The sequence below is a fragment of the Uloborus diversus genome, chromosome 6 (assembly GCF_026930045.1).
Source record: "Uloborus diversus isolate 005 chromosome 6, Udiv.v.3.1, whole genome shotgun sequence".
NCBI classification, from domain to species: Eukaryota; Metazoa; Arthropoda; class Arachnida; order Araneae; family Uloboridae; genus Uloborus; species Uloborus diversus.
The window spans coordinates 150,331,941-150,350,901 of NC_072736.1; the positions used below are offsets into that span (position 1 = coordinate 150,331,941).

The following is an 18,961-nucleotide window of genomic DNA, read 5'->3' on the forward strand; positions in this document are numbered from 1 at the left end:
ATAAGAGACATTTAAAACAATTGTGTTAATTATTTTATTTTAAAAACATCAATGCTTACCTAACACCATCAATGATGGCATCATAAGGATTAGTAACAACATGAAAAGTAGAATAACTTGCTGATTTTGGAAACATGCATGGATGAAGTGGTTGCTGGGGAATGAGATGATTAGCTGGATCAAACTCTCCAGGCATGATATCAACATCTACCGAAGCCTGAAAATTACTTTGTCAACTTAATTGAAATGACTTTCAGACTCAAATTTGTAGAAGTTTAAACACATAATAAAGCATTTAAAATTTTAAAATAACAAGAAAACAAGCTGATGTGTGCCTCACATGACTTCCTTTTACTCCAATTTAATGTCATTTTCCCATTATTGGCAATTTTAATGTGATTCAATAGTTTACTCTCTAAATATCACCAACAGTGCTCAAATTGAAACCAAATTTAAAACGAGCTGATGTGTGCATCACATGACTTCCTTTTACTCCAATTTAATGTCATTTTCCCATTATTGGCAATTTTAATGTGATTCAATAGTTTACTCTCTAAATATCACCAACAGTGCTCAAATTGAAACCAAATTTAAAACGAGCTGATGTGTGCATCACATGACTTCCTTTTACTCCAATTTAATGTCATTTTCCCATTATTGGCAATTTTAATGTGATTCAATAGTTTACTCTCTAAATATCACCAACAGTGCTCAAATTGAAACCAAATTTAAAACGAGCTGATGTGTGCATCACATGACTTCCTTTTACTCCAATTCAATGTCATTTTCCCATTATTGGCAATTTTAATGTGATTCAATAGTTTACTCTCTAAATATCACCAACAGTGCTCAAATTGAAACCAAATTTAAAACGAGCTGATGTGTGCATCACATGACTTCCTTTTACTCCAATTCAATGTCATTTTCCCATTATTGGCAATTTTAATGTGATTCAATAGTTTACTCTCTAAATATCACCAACAGTGCTCAAATTGAAACCAAATTTAAAACGAGCTGATGTGTGCATCACATGACTTCCTTTTACTCCAATTCAATGTCATTTTCCCATTATTGGCAATTTTAATGTGATTCAATAGTTTACTCTCTAAATATCACCAACAGTGCTCAAATTGAAACCAAATTTAAAACGAGCTGATGTGTGCATCACATGACTTCCTTTTACTCCAATTTAATGTCATTTTCCCATTATTGGCAATTTTAATGTGATTCAATAGTTTACTCTCTAAATATCACCAACAGTGCTCAAATTGAAACCAAATTTAAAACGAGCTGATGTGTGCATCACATGACTTCCTTTTACTCCAATTTAATGTCATTTTCCCATTATTGGCAATTTTAATGTGATTCAATAGTTTACTCTCTAAATATCACCAACAGTGCTCAAATTGAAACCAAATTTAAAACGAGCTGATGTGTGCATCACATGACTTCCTTTTACTCCAATTCAATGTCATTTTCCCATTATTGGCAATTTTAATGTGATTCAATAGTTTACTCTCTAAATATCACCAACAGTGCTCAAATTGAAACCAAATTTAAAACGAGCTGATGTGTGCATCACATGACTTCCTTTTACTCCAATTTAATGTCATTTTCCCATTATTGGCAATTTTAATGTGATTCAATAGTTTACTCTCTAAATATCACCAACAGTGCTCAAATTGAAACCAAATTTAAAACGAGCTGATGTGTGCATCACATGACTTCCTTTTACTCCAATTCAATGTCATTTTCCCATTATTGGCAATTTTAATGTGATTCAATAGTTTACTCTCTAAATATCACCAACAGTGCTCAAATTGAAACCAAATTTAAAACGAGCTGATGTGTGCATCACATGACTTCCTTTTACTCCAATTCAATGTCATTTTCCCATTATTGGCAATTTTAATGTGATTCAATAGTTTACTCTCTAAATATCACCAACAGTGCTCAAATTGAAACCAAATTTAAAACGAGCTGATGTGTGCATCACATGACTTCCTTTTACTCCAATTTAATGTCATTTTCCCATTATTGGCAATTTTAATGTCATTCAATAGTTTACTTTCTAAATATTACTATCACCAACGGTGACCAAATTGAAACCAGATTTAAAAATAAAAAAAATCGCCAAATTTGTCGCAGGCAACACAAAGACTGGCGATATATCGCCAAGTGTCCGCCAAATTGTAACACCACTTGAGTTTACATCGAAATTATTAATGATTTCCCCCCAAAAAAGGGTAAAAGACCCCCTTAGAAACACCAGAATGCAACCAAAAGAGGAGGTGCACAACTAAACCCCACTAGGAGCCTACGTACCAAATTTCAACTTTCTAGGACATACTGTTCTTGAGTTATGGGACATACATACGTACATACAGATGTCACGAGAAAACTCGTTGTAACTAACTCAGGAATCGTCAAAATTGATATTTTGGGTGTCTGTACGTTTCTAGGCACTTATCTACGTGTGGTCGAGTTGAAAAAAAACTCAACATTCATTCGGGTGTGAGCAAAATGGAAATTAAGGTTGATTTTGGTGTGAACATTTTTACGCGAATACAATACTTCCTTTTTTGTAAAAAGAAGTAAAAAATATTAATACATATCAAAGATGCCAATTATCTATAATAAAAAACCATAGTAAGAGCTCTTTAAAAAAAACAAAATATATATATTACATCAATAAAAATTCAAAAAAAATAATAATAATAATTATAATAATAAAGAAATCGCGTTCAAACATACAAATAGAAATTCGTTTTCGAAACACAAATTAAATTTTAGGAACTGAAAATCAGTGTGTGCAATTTAATATCAAATAGTCAGGAGAGTCAAGATGGTCATTTAAAAGGCATATGAAAGTTGAAATTGTTTTAATCAAAAAAATAATTAATTCATCGTATGATACATCACAAAATAACATGTTCAATGTTTATAAGCATTTGATTCTAATCAATAAGCAACTCAGTTACTAAGGATGACAAAAACAAGAAGTAGAAACCATCAAAATAATAGAGCAATCAGTGATTACTAAGAGCAATACTTAATTTTAAAAGATGGTGCAACAGAAGCAAAAATAGCACATTGTGGACCAGTCACAAGAATCCAAATTAAATTGTTTTTTTTTTTTCATAAAATTAAATTTTACACAAACAAAATTACAAAGCCCAAGGGCTCGATAGCCTTTTGAGCTTCTTTACCACAGACATGGGATCGATAACCGGGTTGGACACGGTCGACTCAGCTTTTCATCCCTTCAGTGAGTCAATCGACCCACTGAAGGGATTATCGACTCGATAAAATGAGTACCAAGCTTGCTTGGGAACTAAACCCTGGGAGTTCCACATTCTGTTGACCACTTAACCAGAACATCTGCTTTGCACCTTTTAAAACAAATACATTTCAGGGATATATATTTTTTCTTTTTTTGACACTTATCAGTTACAATAACTACTGCACATTTAAAGGAACAGACTGCCTGATTTTTTTGTAAATGAAATAAAATTAAAAACTATTTGTTCAAAAAATTCATAAAAGAATTTTCTGAATTAATTTAGAATTTTCTGATGTAAAGGTTCCGTCATCACCCAGTTAATACAGCATAGATTTTTTTTCCCTTGATTTAAAAGAAAATGGAAAAATCTGAATCACATGTGACAATTTAGAGATACATAAAATAAAACAATATAGAACTATTACTCACAACTAATTGAGACACAAAATTATCCAGAGCTTTAATTCCATCAATGCTTGCAGCTTTTGACTTCCTGGTCAGAAATTTTGCCTAAAAATTGATTCAAAATTTAACTCAAAATTATTTCTTCAAATGAAAGAAAATTAACTATTACATTTTTTTTCATTACTAATATCAAAAAACATTAGGGGCTGTCCACAAATGATGTCATATTTTGGGGAGGAAGAGGAGTTGCGAGGGGACGGAGGGGTAACAAGTACGATATCACACACTTTTATAAGAACATGTTAATGAAAAATAGTGTGACATGCAACAAAGGGTGGGGGAGGGGGTATGGGGAAGTGTGACTTTGTGTAAAAGAGGGAGGGGGTCAAAATCTTGAGAAAAGTGTGATGTCATTTATGGAGAGCCCCTTCTAATGACATACCCTTGTAACACAATCATAACAAATAAGAAAAGTTGAACCTAATCTATAAGCATTGCATTGCACCCTGAAGCCCACCGCGTCTACCGCGTTTGCAGTTTACCAGTTTTAAATGCCCGAGATGACTCGGGCAAATGGGTCTATAGGCAAAAATAATCTGTCCATGAAATGCAAGACTTTTATTGGGTCTCTCTCTATAATCTGATCTAATTTTCATCTGATTCTTAAAAAAAAAACTTAATTAATGATACTATGATCAAATATTCACAAACTTAAGACATACCTTTGCAAAAAAATCTTGAGAAACTTGGCCAATACTGTTTCCAGCGATGACAACCCTTACTATGCGAGAGCATTTCTCTTGATCTTGAACCTCCCCTAATTGACCAGTTAAGTAATCAATCATTAATTGAAGGGGAAATAGAACATTCGGGTCGCCCAAGTTGAATCCAGAGACAAGGAACACGTACCTAGTAAAGACATTTATGAAAAATATATTAAAATCTTAAAAAGTCAAGAAAGACACGACATATAACTAAAAATTAGTTTTAAATAATCAGCATGGAATAACGTAAAGTTGAATGTGTATGCTTTTACAAGGTTTAACAAAACAAAAGTTTAGATTTTTGAGATAGTGATGGGAATTATGAAATTTCAGTTATACTGGTTTTTCTTCACAGTTCCTGTGTTTTAACTATTTTTCACATTAATGATTTAATAATATGCATACTATGTTAGTGCTCTGAAAATTACACTTAGTTTATGATGAAAAACGGAAAAGTTAACTTTAAATTGTGAAAACTCAAATAACCATTATTATATTTATTTAAACTTAAATTATGGTATAACATTTTAATTTATTAATATGGAAACTAAACCCCTAAGATCTCAAGAGAAAAATTCATCCGAATTTTTCCCATAAAAATGGGTTTTGCATTTGCTAAAGTATGCTGTTCATATAAAGGAAAGATTAAACGCAGATAATATACAGTAAACCCTCGTTTTACGCGGGGGGGGGGGGGGTATTTTACGCCGTTTCTCGATTATACACAGTTTAAGATTTAACACCTTTATTTTATTTTACGCGGATGACTTTCAGTTTTACACGGATGCGGCAATGCAAACACAGATAAAAGTTTCCCCTCTTTCAAAATCCAAACTCCTAAAGATTGCAGATTACACGTAATAAACTGCATTTTGGCGTGCTAATAATCGAGCTTGGGCCACTGTAGACATTTTATGTAATTGGTTCCAAAGCTCTTTCCAGAAGTTAAGTTATTGAACTCACACAGTTCAGAACTCACTGGAAGATAAGCTTTTGGGGTCAAAACCACTGAGGATACCGACGTCGGTGACGCACAATTAAAAACGTTCACATTGAAAATGTTGAGCCATTCCTAGACAATAGAAATGATCTTTCTGATTTGTTAGTGAAGGAAGATTCTATCATGGAAATGACGCAAGTAATCATGGATGCGTTAATGCTCTGCAAAGAATTACAGAGAAAAATTCTTAATGACTGCCAAAAGACTATCATAGCCAGCTCCTCTTTATAAACAGAACACAAAATTAATTTATGTTTTCTTTATGCATGTTGTGCATAAAAATCGATATAATTACACATTAAACTTATTATACAATTAGTCAGCATTAGAATGAAGTTTTTTTTTTTATCTACAGAACCCCTATTTTAACATTACTATTAGGTCTCAATTTATGTGGTTTCGATTCATGCAGCATTTCCGTGGAACGTAACCCCCGTGTAAAATGAGGGTCCACTGTACTGCCGTGGGCAGGTAAACGGCAGTAGATGCAGAAATGAGTTTCAAGATATTTGAAGAAATATGTGTTGTATTCAATACTAACAGTAGAGAAATGTTGGAATTAGATGTTTTTTCGAGCCTTTTTTCAGTGGAAACCAAATAAGCAAGCTTGTACAATAAAGCTAACGTACAACAGATGACAAAAATGCAAAAAAAAAAAAAAATGAAAAATTTGCAGTTACTGCCCTTTACTTGACCACAGCAGTATAGATATACATTTCTTACACCAAAATAAAATTTAATCAACTAGAAAGAACACAAAAACAAAACTGTTTACAGCAGAAAATGATTTTTAAAGTTCCGTAGTTCTCTCTTGATTTACAAGCTTCTAGTCAAAAAGCCCTAAATTCTATGTAAATATAAAGTAGTTATTTCAAAAAGTTATTTTTAAAAAAAATCAATTTATAAGTTTATCTCCTAAAAAGAAAATTGTGCACAACAAAACTCTCACAACTAATTAACAAGATATGTTGATATAATCTTTCAGATAACAAAATTTACAATACATTAAAAACAATAAATTGAGCATTATTTATGCTTTCCAATATCTTTGGATCTCTAGGAGTATTTGAGGAATTATATGGTTTCTTTACAAGGTTGAATTTGCACCACACAAAATTTACCAAGTTGCAGAGCTTCATAACATGTTATTTGCATGAGAGTGAGATTATGAGGCCATACCTTACCTTGTAGGTAAGGTATGGCCTCATAATCTCTGAATTAAATTCATTCAATATTAGAAATGAGGATAAGAAAAATCAAAATTTAAAGTACTCATGTCTAGTTTAATGTACATTCTGAATAATTTTATTTTTAATTGCCTCTATCTGTCTATAAACTGGTCTACAAATTTTGTCGTCATTTCTTGTGTTTACAGAACAGATGAATGCAAATGTTAAATTTGATTTGCAATGAACAAGTGGTCAAGTTGCTTTTTTTTGGCATGGAAATTATTCAAACTGTGTTTGTTAAATTTTGCTAAGATACCATTGAATTCACAGAGGTGATTTTTATATATATATATATATATATATATATGTATATATATATATAAAAACAATTTAAATCAAGTTAATTAAGTCATGATCACATTTGGATGCAGTGCCTAAAATTACAAAGAAATGATAAGGTGTTTTCTAGCTTTATTTATTTACAAATACAATCCTATTTTTAATTTATTTATTGAACTTTCCTTTCTTTTTTTTTAATTAATGGAATTTTTTTAAAAAATGCGCACACAAGATATATCATTATCAACAGAGAATTGCAAAATTTCTCTTCTTTTTTTTTTTTTTTTGCTAAAGATAACTTTTAAATTTTTAATTGATTGAAAACAAGCTCTGGTAACTGATAAATTAAAGCTTCCTTCTTTATCATTGTAGTTTTATTACTCATAAGTTTTAATATATAAATAAAACAATAAGTATTTATTAGAATTTTTTCCTAAATTAAAAAATAAACAATGATTGAAAAAAAAAGAGAAAAACACCTGTCTTCTTCAATGATAGGTAAACTAACAGATTCCATTATTGATGAATAACAGAAGTCTTCAACAAAAAACTTCCCATTTTCTTCAGTGTAACCCATGACAGCTATATTAACACCTAGGAATTAAAAAGAATGCTTAAAGATAAGTTGATATGCAAATGACTACATGACATCAATACTTATATTCTAAAGAACATTTGTTTGGCATATCTAACACTGAACAGAATCTGCGGCAACTGTGAACAGAGTTCAAAAATTTAGAAAATTGCCCGAGCAAAACCTTCACCGTTACAGTTGAACCTGTTGACCTCGAATTTCACATGACAGAAGAAAAATTCGAGAAATGGAGGCTTGAGATACAGAGGTTTTGATAAAAGTTACAAAAATGAGCAGTTGAAACTAAGTCAAAGAGTTAACATATTCTGCATTGATATTGCTTAAAATTTTACAGTATGACATCTGATTAAAAGTTTAACTATTTTTAATGGTTATATTGACAGCAAGTTTATGCATACCTTTTAGGAAAAAATTTTTTTTACTCAAAAAATTATTATATTTCATTAAAATTATCTTTCAGTCAAAAATGTTGAGATTTTTTTTTTTTTTTTTGGAAATAATTTAAACTTTAGAAGGGTATACCTGAAGAGCACGACAAAATAACTGTTCTCAATGACTCAAAAGTAAAACTCAGTTTGCTGTTCAACACAATACGCCTTCTTCCCATTTTCTAAGCGGATGAAATTCCTAGAAAACTTTCTCCTTCTTCATTTAGTTTTCCCTCGGCTACATATCTCACAAGACTTGGAGACAGTATATGGCTGCTGATATTAGAAAAAAATGCTTTCTGTCTACAAGTTATACTATTGATAAGGACAGCTGGGGATCAAATTTAAAAAAGACAGTAGTCTTAGCAATTGGAGATGAAGAGGCTTTTGGGAAAATTTATTCGAAATAAACATAGGAAAAACATTGAATGCATGCTATAAATGAAAGACCACTGAAAAACTTTGACATAGAGAGGTTTTTGAGATAGGTAGGCAGGTTCTACTGTTTATGCATACAGTTCAATTTCTTTTCATTTCCCAGACCATATAAAAAGAGGAAAAACCGCACCTCTAACTTATGGAATGAAAGCGCCGATTCGAAAAAAAACTGCAAATAAGCAGAGTTCGTTGATTTAAATCAGCTTAATTTAAATCGTGATTAAAATCATGATTTAAATCAAATGATTTTTTTTTTAATCATAGATTAAAATCAGTTGATTTTACTTTTATAAATTAATATTACATTTTTAGAATGTATTGCTCTAAATTTAACTACACTGCATTGTACTATCTTAACTTCAACAAGCAAAACTATATAGATCCCTCTTTCTGTGTGTGTAAGACTTTCACTCTATTGCTCTTACTCCAAAATTACAGTTTAGAACAAAATAAAAATTTGGAGTTTTTCTTATACACCATGACTAACATAATTCAGAAAAGTAATTGTTCAACAGATTATTTTACACTAAAAAAGTACATGATAATGGAAACCTTGTCCTTAAGCAAAGCATAAAACAAAATCGCATCTTATCAAAGCATTATAATTTATACTAATATTATAAAGAGAGAGGATAGATTTTTGTGTGTTTATATGTTCGAGGTAATCTCTGGAACCACTGCACCTATTTGAAAAATTCCTTCACTATATGAAAGGTGCTTTCTTACTGAGTAACATAGGCTTTAATTCGAAACAAATCCGATAAATAGTTCTTTTTTTTATTCCAATTTAGGCCCAAATTTCACGTAAATTGCCTATTATTGGCTATTAAAGGGGTGAAAAATTACTTGCAAATATTAATATTATGTATCATTGAAAAGGGTAGAATTTTCCGCATTCTAAACAGTTTGTTTCAATGCTCTAACTTAATTACGGCGGGAGTAATTTGCGTTTTTAGCTCGAACTTTTTTAGGCTTAGCTGAAATTTAGGCACTACTTTCTTCATTAAATCTATCATAAAAAGTAAAGGAATTGTCCCACAGTTTTCTTTTTGACACCATTGGAAAAATCGACATTTTTTACTCCAGATCTCTCTTGACCTATGGTCGAAAAAATTAGCTTCTATCTTCAAAGGAAAAAAAGTTACAAGCGTTTTTAAATCAATTTCGAACTATGTCATTTTGATTCAGGTTGTCAACCATTTTATTTTCATATTTCCACGGTTACGCTTTTTGAATCCATTGTTTATTTCCTTATTTTGCATTTAATTTCTCAAACTTATTTTATTTCATGTTTCCATGGTTACACTTTTAAAATCCATCTTTTGCATTTTAATTTCTTAAAAGTATTTTAATATCTGTCGTCATTTTTTGGAAAGGTGATTTTGCATGGTGTTTTTTTTCTTTTATTTAAGCCTGATTGTTGAATATGTCACTTGACATAGTTTTTCTTCTCAAGGTAGACCGGGCAAAGCCGGGCAACGCAGCTCTTAATATATAAAGACTTGAAAGCTACTGTTAATGTGATTATATACCTTTTGTTTGTTTGGCGAAGCATTTATTATTGCCAAAGAAAAGACATCCGCTTCACTCGCAAAAGGGCCGAGTTCCGGTAGCGTGGTCGCTTGGCGCGTTAGACGCTGAGCAGTTCAGTCTAGGATTATTGTTTTAAGGCAATTGTTAATGTAATTCATTGTTTTGGCAATTTGTTTTGAAAGAAAAGAAACGTTTGATTTGTTTTTATCCAAGTGAAATGTTCGACATTTTCTTTTTTTTTTATGACGACGATTTTTGAATGTTCCACGGGATGCTTTTTTTTTCGTTAGACGGATCGATTATGATAGCGTGGTTGCTGGGCAAGTTTTGCGATAAACAATAGAGTTGCGGAATTATTTTTACATATGAAAGATATTATTTGATTTTTTTTTTTTTTTTTTTTGTTTTTTGTTTATTTGGCGAAATATTGTAAATTGCAGTAAAAACCGCTTCACTCACTAAATAGAGTTTTAAAGCAACTGTAAATCTAATTTAATGTTTTGACGGAAAGTTTTAAATTCCAAAGAAACTTAAATAGTTTTTTTTTTTTTTTTTTGTGTTGTGTACGCATTTTATATAAAGAAAAATGATCATTTCACATTAGAGGGGGCGGGGCGTCAATTTTTTTTATTCAACGGACTTCCATTAAATTTTTAGCACGGGCATCGCTGTGTGGGTACTACTAGTGTATTTATAAATCTTAATATTATTGAATAGTTAGAGAACTTATCTTACTTTTAAAAGTAAGTTGAATGGATTCATCTACCGTATGAAATATATTATGTTTACAAATGCTACAGTAATTAATATCTACAAATTTTTGAACATTTTTAAAAAATAAGAAAAATTTGATTTAAATAAAAAAAATCCGACTTTTTTGATTTTTTTAACAAAATCAAAAAAATTACGAACCCTGCAAATAATAATGAGAATAGTTAGTTACATATACTAGGATGTTATTACATATGAGTCAGTGAGAAGCAAAAGGATGTAAGTGGCAATATTAAAAATTTGGCAATAACCAGTACAAATGGTAGCTGAGCTTCTCCTATGCTTGAGGCAAAAGATAGTACTAGTAGCCCTGGTGGATGCTGTTATACAGCATGATTTAGAAAAACTTTTTAATGAAAGCCTACCTATAACTTTACCTTACGCGTTAAGACTCAAAACTTAAAAATGTCCACTTACATCCCTTTGCATCACACTGCCTCATATGATACTTTCTGTTAACGGCACGTCACTTAGTTTGGCGACTTGCATACTTTCTACCTTGGCAACACTTGAAAAATAACTAAAGTGGTTGGTGATATCTACAAGTATATGACAACCTTGGAATTAAATGCTATCAACTTCAAAATTTTTAGTTTGCAAAACTGAAACTAAACCGATACATAAAAAAAAGTACCAAAAATTTAAAATGTGCCAAGTGTCATGCTTATCCGGGAAAGATACCTTGCGTATATTAAAAATAATTTAAAATGCATAATAAAGTGAATTAATGATACAAAAAAATTCAAAAACTACCAATAATTTAATAACAACAAAAATAAAAGATTTATTTTTTTTAAATATAAAATAAGATGTACAGATTAAAGGTAGCATAAAATATTTTTCACCTTTCAAAATGATTGAAATATTAGCAGGATCCTAAAGGATTGAAATTTCAAACAAGACTATGCCATTTTCGGCAACCAGATCCAGATAATATAAACAAACACGCAAATGTTGTTCGCAGAAAATTTTCAAAGTTTGCAGATAATTTTGATATTTTTTAAACAAATTTCTGTAATATTACTTTTTTTTATGAGTAAAAATGTTGATCACCCATTTTTAGTTGCTCCAATGAATAATAATAAAAAAGGAGTAAATATAATTGAAAATACATTCTAGTTGCTTAGAAGTACCCTACTCACTCTCAACTTAAGAATTTTTTCTGCTGATCGCAATATAAGACTCGGGGGAGTACTGTGCTTTTTGGCAGAAAATTTTTAAGAACTCATTTGAGTTCGCAGACAGTTTTAAATTTTATCTAGGTCTGTCCCCAACGCACGTTTGATGCTGGCACAGAAAAAAAATCTTTAAGCCAGTAACAAGGACTACAAAAACAGGCGTAGAAATTTTTAAAATTCTACTGAAAATTAAATTTAAATTTTAGAAAATTCAGAATTTAGAGAATTCAAAAAAATTTTATTACTATTTAGAAAGTCATCAAAACTAAGAATTGTTAACATGCAAAACGAAAAAAACAATCGATTACCTGTCACATGTTCATGTGGGCTGATATTTCCACATAATATGACTCTTTGAAGATCATCTTCAAGGATTAAATAATCATCATCTTTGGTAAATTCGCCAGTAACTGGTTGAGGTATAACATTGTGCTAGAGAGAAGAAAAAAGGGAAACTGTAATTCAATGCATATACATGCCATCAAAAATCATTCTAATGTAAAATATTTTCAGTAAATGATACAAAAAGAATTTAAGAAATAAAATAATAAACATTATTATTATTTTACAATTTTAAACAATATACTGGGAGGATTCAACAATAATTAATTGTTTGTAGTAGAACTTATGACAGTAAAGTTTTGTGAATAGTCCTGTTACATAAACCTAGATGAAATATAAACGAAAGTAATCTTACTGTTTTTTGAAACAGTCACCTCATATAACTGCACTGCTGAGATCTGCTATATACATGCGCTGGAAACTTGATAAAACAGATTTTATAAAATTGCAACTTAAAAAATGATTTTGATTAAGATAAAAATATCATTGCTATTTACTGCAAAAAAAAAAAAAAATCAAATTAACTTTTTTTTCATTGATTATAAACTGTCAGAAGAAAACACTTATGCAAATTAACAGCACTAAAGAAATTTGAAGATTTATAAATGGAAACAAATAACTTCATGTATCAAAAATACAAAATAAATAAAAAATTTAACTTAGCACTTGTTTTAATTTAAGACTGAAAACCAGTTAATTCAAGAGCCAACTTCTCAAGCTCTAGTATGAAACAACAAACGAATTTGAAATACAAACCAACCTCTTCACTAATTTCTTTCAAAATACTAGGGTGCAATTCCATATGTTTGAAAATAGTTCCAATAACTATAACATTTTCACTGCCACTGACATCACAGAGCTGCTTAATAGGAATATCTTTCCCTGTAAATAAAAAAAAAATTTCAAAATCTAAAAGAACAATCATTAAAATATAGAGTAAAACCTCGGTTTTGCATCCCCCCCCCTTAATCAGGATAAAATTTATAGAATTTAATATATATATATATATATATATATATATATATATATATATATATATATATATATATATATATATATATATATATATATAATAAAAGTGAAAAATATTGAAAAGACCACACCAAGAGCCCATAGATGCGCAACGCAGCAAAACTAAAAAGCCAAGTAAATATAAAATAAAACAAACAGAATTTCAAATATTAAACAAATTATAAATAATAAATGATGATAAAAAGGAAAAATGCAAACAGCTATTAAGTAAGAATAGATAAAGAGTGAATCCAGAGCTCATCAGCCGTGGAGGATTCATTAATTATGGTCAAAAGACCAAAATTTTAACTATGAACTAGAAGAGAATGTTTAAGCTCCAGTACAAGCAATATAGAGTAACAATGGGCAAACGCACCACTTGCTAAACTAAAAACAATAAACTAGAGCTCAAACCTAAAACTAAAAGCAGGGGGTTTCGCCTCGACTAATTAGGAAAACAAGTTCCGATAATTAGCCTTCCACGGACCGTGCCCATTGTTACTCTATATTACATGTACTGGAGCTTAAACATTCTCTTCTAGTTCATAGTTAAAATTTTGGTCTTTTGACCATAATTAATGAATCCTCCACGGCTGATGAGCTCTGGATTCACTCTTTATCTATTCCTACTTAATAGCTGTTTGCATTTTTCCTTTTTATCATCATTTATTATTTATAATTTGTTTAATATTTGAAATTCTGTTTGCTTTATTTTATGTATATATATATATATATATATATATTCATTTAAATAATAATTTTAAATTATAAGCAAGAACAGAACTATAAATACACCAAACATTTGACTTCTTATTTTGATTAAATGTAGAGCTTCTGCATAGGAAGTACACCACGCCAGTGGCGGCAAATCTGGGGGCCAAGAGGGGACGATCGCCATAGTACTTTTTTCCTTTTAAATGATTGACTGAACGCTTTTAAATTCCTGAACCAATTCCATGTACACCCTCCCCCCTTTCCCTAACATCAAAAATGGCTTAAATTTTCATTATTAAGACTCCAGTTTCAAAAATTTTTCCAGGACGGTTATCACGCTTACCGTTACATCCGTAAAGATGGAGTAAAATAGAGTTTTAAGATTCTTATTTGAAGAACATTAGCTGGTAGTCCCGGCAGTTTCTGAAGTCGCCAAAGGAAGTCTAAAATTCTCTTTCGAGGACTTCACCAGTTCAAAAGTAGTTATATATATATAAAGGTACGGGGGAGAACTTCCAAACCCCTTCCTTTCTTCTTAAACCACCCAATGATAGCTCAAAATAAGTTTTCAAAGCTTCAAATTCAGTTTTCGGGAAAGAACCACCGAACGCTTTTCCTTTAGTTTGATACATGTGTTTATTAAACTATTTTCTTCTCCCCATTTCCCAAACATTGGCAAAAGTATATTCAGTAAATCACCGCCCATTAGCCAGGGCTAAAGCAGAAATACGTGAAATACACCGCCAGCTCAGTCATTTCCAGCCGAGGACTGCTAATTCTATATTAGCTACCAGTTTGTTTTTCTCACTCGTGGCTTACTTAAGAGGTTTTCCATCTCCAGCTCAGTCACTTTCCTATGCCGGGCTGTTGAGTGCTAATAAGCACAAAACAGCAGTCCTCGGCTGGAAATGACTGAGCTTTCGGTGTATTTCACGTATTGGCAAAAGTATTCGAAAACTGCGTTTTTTAAACTCCAATTTCAAAACATTAACAGGAGAGAGCCTCCGAAGCATCTCCCCCTGAAGTCATTCAAAGATAATAAAAAAAAAAATCCTCAGCCCCTAAAATGTTTTTGCTTCCCCCCCCCCTCCCACTTTTATAAGCCCCACTCGCTGCCACTGCATCACACGACACTACGGGGTCTCCTGTACCTACCACTACTTGTGGATTAACTGATAGGATAGGGCCCTGAAGACAACTGCTTTTTTGACCCAAAACAGCAGCCTAGCAATCCCTGGTCCAGCACCCCTAAAGGTATTGATTCATTTCATGGACTTTGTGACCATGTCACATTTAACATGGCCCAATCACCAATATCGAACACTGCGGACCATTGACCGGCTAGAATTGAGCCCAGGACCATTCCCTTACGAGTCTGATGCCTCACAGATCAGGCCAACACATAGGCAGTTACAATACATTTTAGTAATGTAATAACATGGGGTGCTTGGAGCATTAGTCCGATACCACTACAGTTGAAGAACTATAGGGTCTGGTGGGGGAAAGTGGTCAATGGGGTAAAGTGGTCATACGTCAAATAAATGACTATAGCTTAGAAATAAATGTTCGAATGAATGTGAAAATTTTATTTTAGGTTCGGGAAGTTAGAAACTACATTTTGAATATAAAATTTCAAAACTGGCAAAATTTTATTTGGTCAAAAAAAATATTTTGTGTAAATATGAAAATTTTAAAAATCTAAACACCTCTTTTAACTTCTTTGGGAAATTTTGTTTGTTAGAATTATGAACAGATTGACGGCACAGGAAGCTTCCTACATGTCTTAAGATCGCTTACTCATTAGCAGTCAGCTGAATATATTTTAGATCATTTTTTAGAACAATTTCAGTAAGATGGGGTAAAGTGGTCATAATATTAGGCTTAACGAATATCTTTCTTCTAATGTCACTTAATTGTTAAGTAAAAGGCAGATATAAATTAAACATTAATGTCCCTTAATATGTATTGTTTTTACAGTAAATGGGGTTAATATACGAGTATATACGTATGCATACGCATATCTCGTGTAGGCGCGTATATAAACGTATTCTCATAAATGTACCAATAAATACGTATATGGGTATCCGCGATATGGGTATTTTTTATCTATGCAGATATACATTCGACTATACACATATATACCTGCTTTTACTCGCATGTATACGAACACTTACATACTCAAGTAGACACGTATATACACGTACGTACTCGAGTAGACACTTACATACAAGCATATGATATACAAGTATACAGGGTGAGTTCAAACTCTTGGGAAAATTTTTAAAAGGTATTAGAAGCGAGGATAAGAAGCAAGAATCATAAGGAACATATGGTCACAAACACAATGCTGACACACTACATGCACGCAAAACCAAAGACTGATGGATGCAAAACAGGTCAGAAATTTGTTACACTAAGACAATTTTACACAACATTTCAGGTCCTAAGAAAGTTTTAAAGCGATTGAATAAATTTGCGGCCTGCAGCTGTAATACATGCGTTGCAGTCACAAAGCACTCTCTGTTTTAATAACGAGACTTTTGAAAAACTTTCATCCTTCGCTGCGCCTTTGTTCCGATGCGTCTATTAGAACTACTACGAGCCGTAACTTTTAACAAGTGCTCTAAATATTTCTTAAAAACTAAAATTTTGAGTAAAATCATCTGTGTGTAAAAAATTTGTGACCTGTTTTTATCCATCAGTTTCTGGCTTTGTGTGCATGTAGCGCGTCAGCATTGTGTTTGTGACCATATGTTCCTTATGATTCTCTTCAATGTACTGTGTTCTCCTCATTATTCTTTGCTTTTTATCCTCCCCTCTCACACCCCTTAGATTTTTGCTCAAGAGCTTGGAGTCACTTTGTAGGCATACATGTATATAAGCGTATATACTCGTGCATACATATATGTACTGGTGTATACACGTAAATGTACGTATATACGTCTTTTTAGGTATATAATTGTGTTTACACGTATACATACGTATATACTCTTGCTTCCATAAATATAAACGTGAAAGGATCACAAGTTCCATATATACATGTATATACGTGAGTAGACACGTACAAACACGCACTGGATGCATCCACGAATTAACTCGTGTACACTTATGTATGTATCCACATGTAGACTTGTACATATATGAGTATATACGTCTACTATACACGTATATACTCAGGTATGCACATGTATACTCGAGATACAAGTGCATACATGCATATGACGTTCGTTTATACACGTACATACACGTGACACGTATATAAACATGACACACATATACTCGTATAGACACGTCAATACTCCTTTAGGTAATCACGTATACATGCTTATATACTCGTGTATACAAGTATATACTTGAGTAAGCACGTGCTTGCATATGTATCTACTCATATACTCATGTTTACACGACACGTGTATACTCGTGTATACACACATATATTAGTGCATATACTTGTAACCATAAAAATAACTGACATATACAAATATTAGGGTTATTTAATATGGTTTTGCCTTTATTTTTAACTATGACCACTTTACCCCATGCTATGACCACTTTCCCCCATCCCATGGGGTAAAGTGGCCATAAATACAAAGGGAAAAGAAAGTGTTTTAAAACTAATTAAATCAATATTTTTTTTCCTAAACTTCAATGTACTGTGTTCTTTAATAATGCAATGTAAAATAACAACAAAAAAAGTTGAAGTGTTTAAATAATTTGTTGTATTTATTATCCACCAAAGTCGAAAACCTGCGATTTTATGACCACTTTACCCCACCAGACCCTAAGTGATAAACTGTTTGTGAGAAATGATCCCATGTAATTTTCACAAGTATTGTTTTTTGCTCCACAATAAAATATAAGTCTGCTTATTAAAGAATGTGCTTTTGCTTATGCCTTTAAATTTTCATTTATACAGATTGCCTTTGGTCCCAGTTAGTCTGAATAAACGAGGGCGTATTGTATGAGGATTCCAAGATTTTTATAAACTGAGTCTATTGGTTAAAGATTTAGGACACCAAGCATTTGGTTTGCAATTGATTGGGTTACTTAGTTGTAAAAGATTTTCTTAAATAGACAACCAAGTATTCAAAATGGAAATGTAAAAATTGTTGTAAGGTAGATATACATGTGTTTAATTTATTAAAAAACTCTTTCAAATCAAGAAATCACAAAGATATAATGTGCAACCAAAAATATTTTGTTGTGTTTTTAAAATTTTCCCTAAAAACTATAACCACCAATGTGACAATATGGTTGTGACGAGCTTCATGTTCATTTTCATATGCTATTTAAAATCTAGAAATAGTTCACCCTGAAAACTATCATCTCTAAGAAACTTCTGCTTTGTTGAAACTAAACTATGATCAGATTTCATGGGAATAAAAAAAAAGAACAAAAACAACTTACCCCATTTTTTTCTAGCATGTTCTTGCAAATTACTAGCAGTCATTTTTAACCTGGAAATGTAAAATGAAGCATACTGTCGATCAAATGTCCTGTCACGGATTAAATATTTTTGACAGTTATTAATATACGTTGATTTAGGTCTACTAAATACAATCGAATCTCCAGAACTCGCATCAGTGGAAAATCCATTCGTTACAGACTTCATTTCACTTTTTTTTTCACGAAAACAATTACTTTACGAGCAACTACAATTAGAAAAAAATTTCACAAAAACACGCGCCAACTTTACATTTGGTACAAGCGCGCATCAAAATACCATGAGAGTTGAAGAGGAAAAGTTCTTCCTCTCCAATTACGACATTACATTATATTTAGCGCAATTCATTTCTCCCATTGACATTGATATTGACTTCGAAGCAGCTGATCAAGTTTTGATAAGGCACCTCGCTTCCGTTACACATTATTATGCTTTGGTACAGATTTTACACATACTATGAAAGAGGGAGTTGATATGAACTTCGGTTTAGAACAAAACCGAATTGAACTCTTTTTGGGAAATCCGATTGCAAGCAAAAAAGGCATAC

General features: G+C 31.7%; 1 protein-coding gene across 1 annotated transcript in view; it reads right to left on the reverse strand.

Moving 5' to 3' along the window:
- LOC129224585 (DNA polymerase delta subunit 2-like) overlaps positions 1-18,586 on the reverse strand; it is a 28,808-nt gene extending 10,222 nt beyond the window's left edge. The window contains exons 1-7 of the mRNA XM_054859067.1: positions 18,378-18,586; positions 13,006-13,127; positions 12,212-12,335; positions 7,440-7,554; positions 4,411-4,597; positions 3,713-3,793; positions 60-217 (exon numbers count right to left, since the gene is read on the reverse strand). Of these exons, the coding sequence (XP_054715042.1) occupies positions 60-217; positions 3,713-3,793; positions 4,411-4,597; positions 7,440-7,554; positions 12,212-12,335; positions 13,006-13,127; positions 18,378-18,582 (992 nt within the window). The 5' untranslated portion in view covers positions 18,583-18,586. The remainder of the gene's footprint in view (positions 1-59; positions 218-3,712; positions 3,794-4,410; positions 4,598-7,439; positions 7,555-12,211; positions 12,336-13,005; positions 13,128-18,377) is intronic.
- Between the last annotated feature and the right edge of the window lie 375 nt (positions 18,587-18,961).